This window comes from Tamandua tetradactyla, chromosome 5 (assembly GCF_023851605.1).
Source record: "Tamandua tetradactyla isolate mTamTet1 chromosome 5, mTamTet1.pri, whole genome shotgun sequence".
Classification (NCBI taxonomy): Eukaryota; Metazoa; Chordata; class Mammalia; order Pilosa; family Myrmecophagidae; genus Tamandua; species Tamandua tetradactyla.
The window spans coordinates 124639294-124654746 of NC_135331.1; the positions used below are offsets into that span (position 1 = coordinate 124639294).

A 15453-nucleotide genomic window follows, 5' to 3' on the forward strand; every position below is an offset into this window, starting at 1 on the left:
AGTGCCTGATGTATGATACCTTTCTCAACTAGTGATTCAAAAAGCGCAGCTGTTGGCAGAAATTTCTTAAAATGCACAAGAGCACATTTGCAACCTCATTATTTAGTTTTTAAAGACTTTTTATTCCTTCTAAACTATACTTATTTTTGTAGATTTATCCAGGCTCGATTGAGTTAATGCAGGTGATTGAAGATTTTATACACATTGTTGGAATGGGGATGATGGACTTTCAGAATTCATACTTAATGACTGGAAATGTAGGTAAGACATAGGATTTTTTCCCCATAATTTTTCTGAAATTAAAAAATTGCAAGTATCTACCCTGTGTATTTCTGTGTGTAATATCCATTTTTCATATCTTCAAGTTTATGTGAGTAAATACATATTTAGTGTCTGCTTTTTTTGTATAGGCCCAAGCATAAATACATTACACATGCATACACATTTTCATATCCTCATATAGATGTATGGATCTGCACACATTTTTATGAATGTATGTAGGCCTGCTCGTGTGTATTGGCATATGCATATGTAAGGGAGAACGTGTTCGTCTTTTCCACTTGTCAAATGCTCATTGCTATACAATCTGATTTTAAATATGCATACACTACTGTGCTTGAAAAAAAATAACTCCTCAGAAGCTTCCATGCATTCATAAAAATGCTGTTACATTTTTGCTGGGTGTCAGAAGCAGATGCTGAATCTGTGTGTTATAGAACATGTCAGAATGCTTTAAGGGTCATAGCGATAGAGCCAGTGCCTCCATTGCAGTTTTCCTGAGTAGCTTCGAGGGCACAGTGGATCTCTCAGATCCTTCTGTAATGAATTCCATAAGGCAAGATCACATAAAATGAAAACACACTTCTTCATTATTTGCATTTAACACTCACTCAGAATAAGGAGGAATTACACAGAAGAGCAAAACCTACACATGCTTTAACACTCACGTATGCATTGAGCCAACAACAATTATATTAACAAAATTGCATATTTCTCTTTGCACTTGAAAAAATGGCCAAAACAAAGGATTGGTCTTTTAAAATATTATTCACCTCGAATTGAGATAGGTTTATAGCTTTCCCCTTTCTTTAAAGCTTCTTCTTATAATGTGACTGTGACTCAGAGAGATTTTCTTTCATTTGTCATGCTTTAGTAGTTTTCACATAATGACCACTCAGTACAGATAATAATGCGTTTAATAAATATATTTCATCTCTTGTTCTTAATCATGGGCGTTTACCCTTCAGTTTCTGGGTCAAGAAGAGACTTACTTTGGTGGGAGTATCAATTCTTGTTGGGGGGAGTTTGTTGAATTGGTCAGAACATAATAAGTTTATAATTAAGAGTTTTGATGGTTTATTTTACCCTTGATTTCTGTTGACGGTCCTTTAGTACCACAAAGCACAAAGACTCGTTTGAACCTAGGATATCTTCCACTAAGGTGACCTCAGATTGTATGGATTTATTCCTAAAGGCCAGTAATAGTCTCCAATTGAGTAGACTCTGTGTAACAGAGGCATTTCAGTGCCCACATATCCTTATTCTCTTCAGGCAGCATGAGACCTTACCAGTTAGATTCATTGTCTTAATGCCCCATCTGAGCCATTTTGAAAGCCCCAAACTTCTCCCCAGACAGTGGAGAAGCTTATGCCAGTTCAGGCAGGAATGGAGTGAGCTGTTCCTTCCTATAGACAATGAGAGACAAAGAAAACAAAGAAAGTGTCTGTATTGAAGATGGACTTAGAAATTAGAGAAAATTCAAATTCCAAAAGTAACTGGACAAAGAGAGGCAAACAAAATCTGAAGGCAAGTTTTAGCATGGTGGGCTATAGGTTTCAGGGAACATGGGAGAATGCGGTTAGAGAGATTCTGGGAATGCTGATCAGTAAAGCTGGAACCACTTTCCTAAGGTCCTTGTGCCTTCTTTGGTGAGTGGGAAAGGATTTAAGAAGGGTGCTTACTGTGCCAGATTGGACAGTTGACAAATTTATAAGTAAAATGGAATAGAATAAATAAAGAGCTATTGTTTTCTTGTCCTTCTTGTAAATGTTAATATCTAATTCTAAAAATCATTGCTATTTAAAAGTTTTATCAGATTAATATATAGCATTTGTTCAGAATGAGTTCAGAAAGTATTATAAACACAAAATCAATCTCAGAGTCTAATAAAGTTAAGCTTGGACTCAAAGTAGGCTGTTTCAGAGCAAAAACACATCAAATTCTCTATAGTTGTAGTGTCATTTGCTATAATAATTCTACAAATGTCTCTTTAAAACTTGCAAACATTTGTTCCTCTTTACCTTTCTTTTGACTTATCAAAATTATATATTTGAAAAATGTATATTATTTTTTGCATTGTTATCCAGATTTGCCTAATTCCTTTATTGTCACTAAACTTTAAGAAGTATATTAAGTGCAGTAACTTAAAACAATTGACTGATGCAAATACAGCCAATATTTTCCTATATTGTGTTCAATCTTGTACAAGGACAGTATGATTGTTCAGTCTTCTGATTGTGGGGTAGTACATATTAACTGTAAAAGGGATTATGTTTTATGTGAATAAAAATCACAAACATTAGTATACTGACAACTCAAAAAGATCTTATTTATTGTTGATTTCCCCAAATACTAGTCTAAAGTCTGACACTTTGGTGACTGGAATGGAAGGTTATTCTCCAAAATATTTAGGTGTTTTTCATAGTATGTTTACTAGCATCAAATTGAATAATATGAATAATAATCACTTACAATTCATATTCTTCATGCTATCCAATTGGTATTAGTATTTAGAGAACATGAATACACAGTATTGTCTGAATTTTCAATGTTTTTGGACGAGGATTAGATAGAGAATATTTTATAATATTTAATTATGAAACATGTGAGTTGGCACTCATTCTTCATACACTGTAAATCCAAATAGTAATTATCTGCTTTGAGGTCACTGTACCGAAAGCACACACACAAACACACACATATACCTGCCACATGTGAATGACGAATATAGACTAGGAAACTAAGAAAGAATGCTTTTCTTATTACCATTTTCCTCAGAGGGTGTTAGATTAAGCCTACTTAAAGAAATTCAAAATATATTAATTTCTTTTAGAGAGGTCATAAATTATTTTTTTTTGTAGAGCCTATTTTTATAACCACCTCACTTTTCTAGAATATGGAAAGCAAGTTTCAGGAGAAAGAGAGTTAGGGGTCAAAAAATAAATGTCATAAAGCCCATATGATTTAAAAAGGGAGTCTCAGAACTTGCTTATGCCCTGTTCATTTCATTTTAACTTTATATATGGTTTCAGCATTTCTGTTTTCTGGTTCTTGGTTGAGATAAAACAAGTTGGAAGCAGAGAGTGGGCTCTTAGGGCTGCACATGTACCAAATAGAATGGATGAAATGCTGAAACTATAAGGGCAAAGAAAACCTAAAAGAATACAACAGAGTATGAAGTCCATATTGCAAGACCAAGCAACTCCTTATGTCTTACTTTTGAGAACATTAGTTCGAGGACTTAAAGACGGTAATTGATGTTTAAAATGATCACCTCAATTTGTCAAGGCACAAATTCCTATAATCTGATTAAGGGAAATGGTTAATATATTTTAGAAAGATTTTCTTCAAAAATAGTTAAATGAAAAGGTTTGAAGCATCTTTTATCTGAAAGATGCCCCAACCTTTATTAGCTTTTGATAAATGAAAGCTCTAAAATGCTAAAAATCAGTTACCATCCTGGTGTATATGTGTGCACGTTCATTTTCCTAGGGAGCAGGACCAGAGCTTTGATCAAATTCTCAAGATTTATGATCTCAGAAAGTATAACACAAGGCTTGGCTACACTATTTCTACTAAAAAAAGATGTTAAATACACTGATACGTTGATAAAATAATTGATATTCCATAGAGTATTTTTCCTACTCAAGTATGAATATTGCATTCAAAATAGACATGATAATTAAAATGAGACTTTAAATCAAAACTTACTAAAGACTAATAAAGCCTATTTTTATAACCACCTCACTTTTCTAGAATATGGAAAGCAAGTTTCAGGAGAAAGAGAGTTAGGGGTCAAAAAATAAATGTCATAAAGCCCATAAAGCCCACTTCTGCTAAGTAGTTGATACAATAACTGAATGAATGACTGTGAAAAATTGATATGCTACAGAAAGAGTTCAAGTTTCAAAATATGCATCATTTTACTGTAAAATTGTATTCTAAATGTTCTAAATATGCTGGCTGTGTAGGTATGGGTTTTTGTTTTAGCAGAAAATGTGCCTTGTTCAATGTATTAAGATGTTTTTTAAAGTACTATAATCAGTTAAGTCAGAGAAGACCATATCTTAATATTATTTAATATCAGCTAAAGTTCTTTGAAGAGAACTTTCTGTTTTCTACTCAAACATTTTCTCTTCAGTCCTTTGCAAGTGCTCTGTGCCTTGCTAACCACTCTCAACTTCTTTTAACTCTCCATTCTTTTAATATAAACTAGGATTAAAGGATGAAACTTAGACCATTATTTAGACACATTTGAATCTTTTGGAGGAAGTAACATAAAACAAAGAACATGAAGCCTTAAAAGGAAAAAAATACATTTTTGTGGCCCAGCCACAAAAATATTACAGAATAGAATGTTTGGGTTCCTACATGATTAGAATGATGAAGCATATGTGTGAGTCTCCATTATTCTAAAGATTGGTCTAAAGTTGCAGTGGATTTATATACATATATATATGTGTGTATATAGTCATGCATTTTCTATAGTAACTCCATGTGGCATATTATATTTGCTTTACTTATTAATAATAATGGCCTATTCTTTAGAAATTAATTAGTTTTGGACTTGTAACCTGAATTGTATTCATTAAATTGAATCCAGCAGAAACCAGTGATGTGTTGCATATTGCTGGTCCACTATCTATGTTCAATTAAAAAAGGAAGAATTTATCTTTTACTATACACAGTCTTTGCTAAGTGATTCAGGAAATAAAAATAAATGAATAATCTCGTCTTCAAGAAGTATACAGCCTAGTTGTGGAGATAAAAGAACTACACAAACAAATAAAACACCAAGTTAAATTTAGCATGAGATTCATTACAAGAGATGTTGTTCTGTGTTAGAAGTAGAAAAATTTCTTAAGAAAGGAGGTATTTAATGTAGACTTTGAAGGATGGCTAGGTTGGTGATCATTAAAAATGAAGGGCAGTGAGTGACAAAGAGTTGTGCCACATTCTAGGATTTTTTTTTTAACAAAGATGGTATAGAGATGTCAAAGTTGAGATTGTGTTTAGGTGATAATAAAGAGGTTTGTCTTGATTGAAACATGTATGTACATAATTAAGTGAAATAAAATTGGAGAGGCATGTTGAGACATGATGGGGCTGGTTCTGAATTCTAAGACAATAGGGAACAACTGGAACTTGGACTGATTAGAGTTGTACTATGGTAGAACATGTTGTAGCAGAATATAGAATTTGTTGAGATTGGGAACAATATAAACATGGACACTAGTTAGAAGACATTTTATAGTAACCTATAAAAGAGGTAATTAAGACTTGAATTGACCGTGATAACAATAGAAAACAAAATGTAGGTATGGGGCAGTGCAATGGTGGCACAGTGGCAGAATTCTTGCCTGCCATGTCGGAGATCTGGGTTCAATTCCCACAGCCTGCCCATGCAAAAAGGAAAAAAAATGTAGGTATGAATTTGAGAGTCTGTTTAAGCATAGAATTGATAGGATTCCAAAACTGAGCAGGTTGTTGGAAAGAAGTTGAGGTTATATTTATTTGGTAAACATTTGAAAATATCTTCATATATTGAAATTTAGATATAACTGTAATCTCCAAGTGAAAAAGAAAATGAGTTCTTGGGCTGTAGTAGTGAAGTCAAATCTCTAGATACACATTTGAGAATCAGTGCATGCAAGTAATATTTGAAGATATAAAAGTGTTTTAGATTATTGAGACAATAATAAGAGAGACGAGACTATGGCAATACCTACATTAAAACCGGTGTCAGAGTAAGATGTCAGAGTAAGAATGGTCAAAAGTAGCCAGAAGGCAGTATAAAATCAGTGTTATGTAATTAACAGAAGGAAGGGAAAATTTCAAAATGAATACAGTAGTTAATATTAATTGCTAATGAAGGTTAGCGTATCAGAGTTGAGAAAAATCTTGTGTGATAGCTGATGATTTAATATGAAAGTTCTCTAGAAAAGTGCAACCAAAAGTGAACATGATCTAAAAATCAGAGCTCTGATTTCAATGGATCACATCATTAACATTTGATACAGTTATCTCTAAGAATTTAATTTGTTCATATGAATGTGCTACACCCACTTACTGCTATCTCACAAGTGTTCCATAGGAATTTTTCAAAGTTGACAATATTAGATAAAAAGTGAATGCTTTTAGATTAATAATAACCGCAATAGAAAATGATATAATTATTAGTTGTAAGAAATTTCAAAAGTTGCTAGTACAGATAAGCCCTAAAAGATGTAAGGCTCTGGAAAATATAGTTTCAGTTCTTCTTTAGTAATCCAATAAGGCCAGTACCTTGAAAATATCAGAGTTAAGACATTTTTCTTTGCCCACCTAAATATCGTAGTCTATTCTTGGTTTAGAAATGTGAAACACTGGGCTTTTCTGAATGAACATTCATACTTGATATTTTCTGAAATTGAATCCAAATTCAATCTGAAGAAAGGTATAATAGTTTTGACATCTCCAGTCTCTGAACAATGCCTTTTCATCAACATCACATCTATGTGCCTTCTTCCACTCACTGGTAAAATTTAATCATTTCCTTTGGTAACTATCTTTTTCTTCAATTGAGAAACCAACCTTCAATAGATGATATAATTATAAAAATAAAGTTGCTTCTTTTTCCAGACTTATTTTCCTTTATGTTACTGCTTAGTTCTGTGGTTCACACATCTCCATCACTTCTTTAACTTCCTTTCTTTTAAAAATAAGACACTTGTAGTCAGTTGACACCAAGTCTGAAAAATAAACAATTTAACATCTTTTTTATTTGCAGCATCTGACGTCTGTTCAGTCAGCTAGACATGGATTTGAAAATACCAGGTTCTACCTTCACTTACTGCCTTTCTACCACTCTTGCTAGACACGTGAAGCAAGTGGTGTGTTTTTCTGTAGGTCAAAAAGAGAAAACTAAAAATATCTGCTCCTCTGTAGTGCTAATGTACTGGCTCCCTAGAGAATATTTTAACATAATTTCAAGCTATGACCTGGAACAATATGTTGCACCATGAGTTCTTTGATTATTTCTCATTTAATAGGGATTATCTCAATGCATTTTCTATGATCCACATATTCCAAATTGTTGGAGGTGGAGACACAGGGTAAATTGTTGTGCAAGGTCATGTCAGATCCTGCTAGTGGCAAGTGAAGCCCACTATTTAGGGAGTGTTGATTAGCTCTCTTCCACCCATTTTAGAACCCAAATTTTATATGTTTCCTAATGTCAGTGTGGTAGATTGAATTTCCTTGGCTTTAAAGAGGTCTCAGACATATGTTAAACAAGCACACACTAGGTTCTGTTCTAGGTTCTGAGGGTTTAGCAGTAAAAAAATCAGACAGAGCTTTTGCTCTTGTGAAACTTACATTCTATAGCACAGAGACAAACATCAAACAATTGCTTCCTAACATATTCAGTGATTATAAGTACTATAAAGAGAAATAAGGCAATCCATCAGGTTAAGGGGCTCGACATTGAGGAGAGCGGTGCCATTTTAGATGAAATGGTCATAGAAGGCCTCTCATGAGAGAAGTGGTATTTGAATATAGATTTGGATGCTATAAGAGCATGAGTTACAATACGTTGAGATGAGAAGAAGAAATAGTTAAGTACAAAGACTGTGATGCATCCCTATGTTTTATGTATTGGGGAAGCCAGAGGAATCCAGTAGTATGTGGCTGGATGACAGGCAGTAAAAGAGTGAGGAGCCAGATGGTAGAGGGCCTTGTCTACAGGTCTGAATGGGGTGCAAAACCACTGGAGGACTTGAACAGAAAAGTGAAATGACCTGATTTATGTTCTAAAGGTATCATTCTGACTACTGAATTTAGAACAATAGCCGAAGGGGCAGGAGTGGATACAAAGAGTCCAGTAAGGAGTTTATTGCCAGGTGTGAGCACATAGTTGTTTGGACCAAGCGACAGTGAAAATGGTAAGACGAGGTCAGATGCTGGATGTATTTTCATGGTTGACCTGCAGAGTTTACTAATAGAAATAATGTGTGAAAGAGAGGGTTCAAGGAAATGTCTCCATTGCCTCTCTAAGAATGCAGTCACATAAATAGTACAGTTTTGGAAAAGCATACTAGAAATAAATACCAAAACTCTACTTTGGCAATGATTTAAATGTTTCTAAAGTTAGAGTAAGCTTGCTTGGATTTATTTTTTATTTGTTCTTTGTCCTGAGTCCAACCAAATCCTTGCTCTTACAGTTAAGCCCATTTCATTTTTATTCTTCTCAGTTGAGGTTGAACAGTTTATCCTTAGACATTGTCAGAATCCTGTCACCCTTCTACTGTCTAAAACATAGGCAGAGACAGGAATGAAATATTCATTAAAATGGCTTTATAGGGCGGGCCGCGGTGGCTCAGCGGGCAAAGTGCTTGCCTGCTATGCCGGAGGACCTCGGTTCGATTCCCGGCCCCAGCCCATGTAACAAAAACGGAGAAACAGAATACAATAAAACAAGAAAATGTTTAAAAATGTTTCCCTTTCTTCCTTCCTTCCTTCTTTCTATCCTTCCTTCCTTCTCTCTGTCTTTCCATTAAAAAAATTAGAAAAAATTTAAAAAAAAAAAAAAAAAAAAAAAATGGCTTTATAAAGCTTTAATTCAGCTTGAAGTGCGCGTTAAATGAAATAGATCCACCTTTCCCTACCATTTTTGTTTCTTCTTCTGTTTCTGAAGTCTTAGAACTCATATAACCATAAACCAGACTACTTCATTCTATTTTGCTTTCTTAAACTGCTTTGTATTTCTTTTAAAGAAATATTTATCATTTTTGTTAGAGAGGTCTTTTCCAAGCATGTTTATCACCACAACTTAAAAAAAAATGCATTGCTTATGGGAAGTACTACTACCTAGTTGTAGCCCTTGACCTTAATTAGAGTATACAGCACTAATCTCATTATGGTCTTTCAAATTGTCAGTAGGCCTGTTTGCTTTTAGAAGTTAACTGGGATGAAAAAAAAAATATTTCCGGTTTATCATATCTGCTTTATAGTGCTTACTAAAGAACATTAGCATTCATGGCATCATTAGAATATGCTTCTTGTCCTTGAAAAATTCTCCCAAACTAGGGTCAGTCTTTTTCATTTTGAATAACCCCAGTGCCCTTTTTCCTGTTTTATCCCCATATTATCTTGAATTCTAGTCTAATCCTAACTGTTCCTTTGCTGAAAATATGTCAAGTAGGCTCCAGATTTTGTTTTAGCAGCCTTTGCTTTTTCGTCCTGATTTAACTTACCACTAAGGAAGAATAGAATGCATGCATTTTTACTTTGGAATACCTCTTTTCTTGTAGTACCTTACATGTACATTATATGAGTTTGTATTTTAATGAAAATTCTCTGGTATCTGGCAATGGCTATTACACCAAGGAACTCTTTCTAGAAGTGCCTTTTTAGTACAATGTATGGGGAAATTTTAAAAATGTTTTCCTTCTTTTATTCCCCAGATTTTTCAAGAAAAGGTTTGGTAAAGTATCCTGTAAATCTAACCAGCATGTTATACTGTGTCTCCCAAATTAATGCTATCACAAATTCAGGATACCATTTATTCCTAACAACCTTGGTGCCTGAGTTTTAAGGGCACTCACACAGTTTGTCCGATGTCAGTGATTCTCATTCACAGTGGATGCGTTTTTCCCCCCTTTGGGCCTTAGTAATTGAAAGTTAAAGATTTGTTTCATTATCTTGCTCAGCCAACCACACTTTAACCTACTTCCGTTATACAAAGAACTTCAGTGTAATTTTTGATGTGACTCTAGAGAAATCTTTCTCTTATATTCTGTCTCTCTATATTGAGGTAAAATAACTCCTGACCATTTTTTTTTCTTTTATAGTAATATTTTTCATGTATGCCTACTTTATTAGAACATTTAAAATTGTTTTTCTGCCTAATGACATATTTTAAAGGATACATCTGAATTACATCTTTCTTAAATCTATTACAACAAATCTTCACCTCTGAGGCATGTAATTTCTTTGGAGTTTTATTACATTTAGTGGGGAAAATGCTCATGGGATAGGAGACCTACGGAGGCCACACAAAACTTAGTGAAAATATACTATGTATGGAATGCACAATAATGGAACATATCCATCAGTTACATGATTAGGAAAACCAGAGGAAAAATTGACTTCTGCCGTTTTTGTGCACACCCATAAGAGAAGATATAAGGCCTAAAAGATGAAATGTAACTAACTGAGATGTGAAGATAATATGTTTTACTGGTACATCTTGGTGTTTATGACGTGGGTTTTGAAAGCTGTCTTCAAATTGAAAACCACAACTTTCAAAAATTAGAATTACTGGTAAGAATGGAGGCCAAGAATTCTTAGGCTTTTCATATGTTTTCACATAGGCCTCATCACAAACTCTTTGGTTCTGAGTCTTTAATTATTCTCTATAAGAAACTGAATTTCTGCATAGAAGTTGTTGAGTACCTCTGTTCTCTAGGATAGCTTTGAAAAGCAAATATGTATATGGGGGTTAGTGCTTTGCTTCAATTCAAGAGATCTGGCAGAGGACTATAATTATTAGAGAAAGGCTTTCACAAACAGGATGGAGCCTGAAGACCACATGGGAAAGTTATAGGCTTCCTAGATCCCTGGAGATTTCCGAACTTGGAAAAGAGTTCTTCCCAGTATGAGTTCATTCTTTTTTTTTTTTTTCAATAGACTCAAGCATGTCCGTGAATACAATGATAAATTCTAAAGTCAAATGAAAACAAATTTTGAATTTTGTAAAATATTATCTCTAGTCTCTATTGGTTTAAAAGATGTCTTTGAAATGACTGAAATTAATATACCATTTAACCTTTTTTTTATTTTTCTATTTAGCTGAATTAGAATGATTTTACTGTGAGTTTGTGTGAGTATGAAAAAATTTCATTTCAACTGTCTCTATGGTAATAATTGCTTGTCTCTATGGAAATAGTGGTCTGCCTTTATAACAATAACTGTATAAAGAAAAGAGGCATTGCCACTCTTTAAAAATTTTTCAACTTTATTTCATTTTTCTATTTTCATGGTTTCAGTTTTGTAAAAAGAAATCATTTTGTTTTAGCATGCCAAGAATTCTATGCAAAAGTTTTCCTCTTCTCCAATATATCCTTCACTAACTTCCAAGTAAAGATTAAATTAATTTTGCTCTCCAAAGTAAATAAAATAATTTTGTCCTTCAAAACAAATAAGAATTTTGGCAAATGGAAAAGCTGACGCAGATTCAAGACTGGATTCTATGTCAATGCAAGCAGGTCTCCCATTCTGTGGGGTATATATATATATATGGCTGTAGATCTTAGCTACTTCATAACTAACTGATCTTCTGCAAGTTATTTTATCTCTTAATTCCTCAATTTGCTCATCTCTAAAGCAGATATAATAAAATCTCTCCTCTAGAGTTATTTAAAGATCAGAGTTAGTACTTAGAATCTGGCACACAATAGACCATCAGTAATCGGTAGTATACAACCATCTGGTTATATCCTGGCATTGCTCCTGGTTGGGTGAGTGACTTTTGATCCCTGGGAAACTTATAGAATATCTTAGGGATACAACTAAGTCTAGGAAACATGCATGCTATATGTGTCTATTTTAAAAGGAATATATTACACAGGTGGTTCTGTAGCATAATGATGCTGAGGGCTCACAACAGTTTTTACTGTGACATTTGATACTTTACTGTATTTAGAAGCTACTCCTCTCTTCCATGTATTTATTTTTCATTAGTCATTTCCTAACTACTTAAATGACCCATAGAGAGGAATCATTGCTGCTTCAAGTTTATAATTTCTGCATATTGATGTGTAATCCAACAGCTATGCTTATTAACCACAGACATTAAAGTTACTTGCTTTACTAGTTTAATGGGTTTTGTTCAATTTGATCTTCTGTTTTTGCCTTGGAAAATATATGTGGTAAATGCACATATAAATGTGTGTGTGTGTATTTTCTAGAATATTTATCAGTGTTCAAACCTGGAATAAAGTTGTTTTAGATACCATTAAAATTCATACTTTGTATTTAAGAGAAAATTAGATAATTTTTAGCATGTTATAAATGAAGATGCTTTTTAATTAAAGGAAAACTGAATTGAGAATCTAAAAATAATAAGGCTTTAAAGTGTGTAATTTTATATGATGGACAATATTACAGCCAAAGAATAGCTGAATATAGTGTACAAAATAGAATATTACAGTTGTAGGGACTGAAAAGTTCATAAGGGAATGACTTACAGCGGATAAATAGGTTATGTTTCCAAATATATATTCTGAATTCAAACAAAGCTTGATGCATTAAAATTAATAGAGTTCTAAAATGCAGTAAGGATACATGGAGAAATAATTGAGACTGAGATACTGAAACATTTTCCTTGTCATTATAAAAAAAAAGCCTTAGTAGTCATCTTCAATACCCATTTGGGTTACATTACTTCTCTTTGAAATATGAACCTTCCTCCTTTTGAAGAATCTGTCTTCATTATCTGAAAGCATCACTCCCTCTCTCAGTTTTTTTCTCCCTTTGCTTTCCCCAAACTCAATGCCTGATATTTCTCTTCTTCCTAACGCTATCAAGTTCTTTTCTCATTGTTCCTAAAGTACAATAACATTCTTATCCTAACGAAGATAAACTTTATCACCTTTAAAAGTTATTCTGAATATAATGTTTTTAGAATTCATCACTTTAGTATTATAGAATTTTTTTAAGATAACTATTTCTTAACCGAAAAATAAATATGTATTATCGTGTATTACAATTTAGATTTCAAAGGTAGAGCAAAATTGTAATTGGCCCATATGACCTTTTTAACAAAATATAATTCATTTAGTGAAATAGAGCACTCAATTTAATCTTTGAGTGTGTGTTTTTATATGTTTGTGTGTGGAGAGGTAAATTAATACTTGTTTTTTGTTTGTTTGGTTTTTGTTTTTTTGGTGATCCAAAACCCAAAACTGTTTTCTGAACTTTAGTTGCCTTATTGACTTTATTCTCTGAGATCAGAAAGAAATTATATTTACAAATACAGAACTGATATATTAAGTTTTTTCAGTAGTCATTTTTTAGGTTGTTTATAATTCCAGCTACTATCATATAATTAGGAACTAAAATTGTTTTCGTGGCATAATGATAAAAATATAGTCTGTGAAATGTAGTTATCTGTGCCTGGTTCAGAGAGTGCTGTGGGATCAAATGAGATCACGCGCTGGCGCCTGGCCCTGAAGCACTCTGTAATGGTAACTCTGTTACCGCTACTTCCTCCTCTCCTCTTTCTTCAGTAAATTTCATTGGCACAGGTAACTGACCTCATTTCTCCCTGTTTTGAAAAATGCATAGGGACCATCATTTATTTGGGTAAGAGGAAATGCGTAAATTCTAGGAATAACCTGAAACAACATATCTGTTCTTATTTACATAATCTTATCCCATAACCCTGTAACGAACCATGCCCAGTTCCCCCTCCCTTATTTGAAATGTCTTCTGTTTTTCATTTCTTCATTCGTTATACTTCTTCAGTATTTATTAAATATATGCCATGTACCAACTAAACTCTAGGAACAAAAGGATGAACCAAACAGGCCCAATCTCTGCCCTTTTAGAGGGAAATAGATTTCCAAAATGACCCAATCATGTGAGGTCTACAAAAATACTCACGTCAAGTACAATGCTATAGGTAGGCTAGCAGTGAAATTAAGAAAAAGATACTAAGCAAACACTAATTTAAAAGTATTGGAGCAGTACTACTGTTATCACAAATAAACTTCCAAGATAAAAGAAGGGATTCTATAATGATAAAAAAAATGATCAATGTACCAGAAAAAAAAAGGCCAGTCAGGCACCTCTTGAATTATTGCATGTAAGAGACACTGTTGTTTTCCAGGGGCTTATGAAATGGAGATGGAAGGAAGTACAGTGAATTAAGACATGTCTTAGAGACAGTACTGGGAGGACAGATTGGTTGAATAGATTGTAGGGATTGAGGAAAAGCCACAAGTAAAGAATAGTTCTCAGGTTTTGGTTTGAACATCTGAGTAGACGGTGGCGCCTTCTAGAAAGGTGGGGGAGACTGGGTAAGAAAATGGGAAGGGTTCTTCCCAATAAATGTGTGCTCAATTGTTTTTAAAGAACCACTTAATATTGATCATGTACTGCAGTTTTACTTCCATGATTAAATATATTTCCTTGCCATGCTCATTCATTTACGTGTTATTCATAACTGCTTTCACACTCTGATGGTGGGGCTGAGCAGTAGCGAATGGGTTCAATGGACCTGCAAAGCTGAAATATTTACTTTTTTACTCTTTATAGAAAAAGTTTTGCTGACTGCTTCTTTAGAGCATGACTTCACACTAATTTTCATGCATGTTCTTTTTTTTTTTAATCCAAGGGTCATTATTCATTCTCTAAAATCTCTATAAAGCCTTTGATTCTTGTGGTTATTCTCTCATTATTAAAATACATCTCTCCATTCCTGGGTTATCTCCGCCTTTTCTCTGAGATTTATTGTTGTTCTTTCCCTATTTATTTCTCTTCATCCTCTGAAAGCAAATCTTTTCTGATCTACATTTCTCAGCTTTTGTTCTGTCATCTCCTTTATATCTGAGTATCTTACCATCTTGCTTCATTCTGATGTCTGCCTAAATCCTACCTTATCAATAGCTTCCAAACCCATCCATCATTCTTTTATCTCATTTATCATCACTGATATTCTCTCTACTTGTGTTTATTTGTTACTTATCTTTTTCTTTTCAAATAGCTTGTCAACTCCAAGAGGGGGACACTTTGTTTTGTTCACTGGTGTATCCCCAGTGCCTAGAACTATGCCTGGCATATAATAGGTGCTCAATTAATGTGTGTTGATTGAATGAATCTGCCCACTGGATTCTTTGCTTAGAAGAACTTATCCATTTCCACATTATTGACTATTGCTTCTAATTAGAAGACATCTAATCTACATCTCCAAATTCTAAATTTGATTATTTTTTCAGCTTGCTTAGTCTACAAGATCAGTGTTAGCTTTTTATCCTGCTACTTCTCTACCTAATTTCTTTGCCCTAGGAAAAATGTTACTAGCTGTTTCTTCAAGATAACTTATACTTCCTTGTCTCAACCTTTGCCCATGACAGTCCCCCTACCTGGATGCGCATTCCATTTTCTTAGCTATTAAGATTTTTCTGGAACATT

General features: G+C 33.7%; 1 protein-coding gene across 5 annotated transcripts in view; it reads left to right on the forward strand.

Moving 5' to 3' along the window:
* Positions 1-15453, forward strand: part of ADGRB3 (adhesion G protein-coupled receptor B3) — a 723849-nt gene that overhangs the window by 387739 nt on the left and 320657 nt on the right. For all 5 annotated transcript variants that reach the window (XM_077162185.1, XM_077162184.1, XM_077162181.1 and 2 more), the window contains one exon: positions 153-261. In XM_077162185.1, coding sequence (XP_077018300.1) covers positions 153-261 — 109 coding nt within the window. The remainder of the gene's footprint in view (positions 1-152; positions 262-15453) is intronic.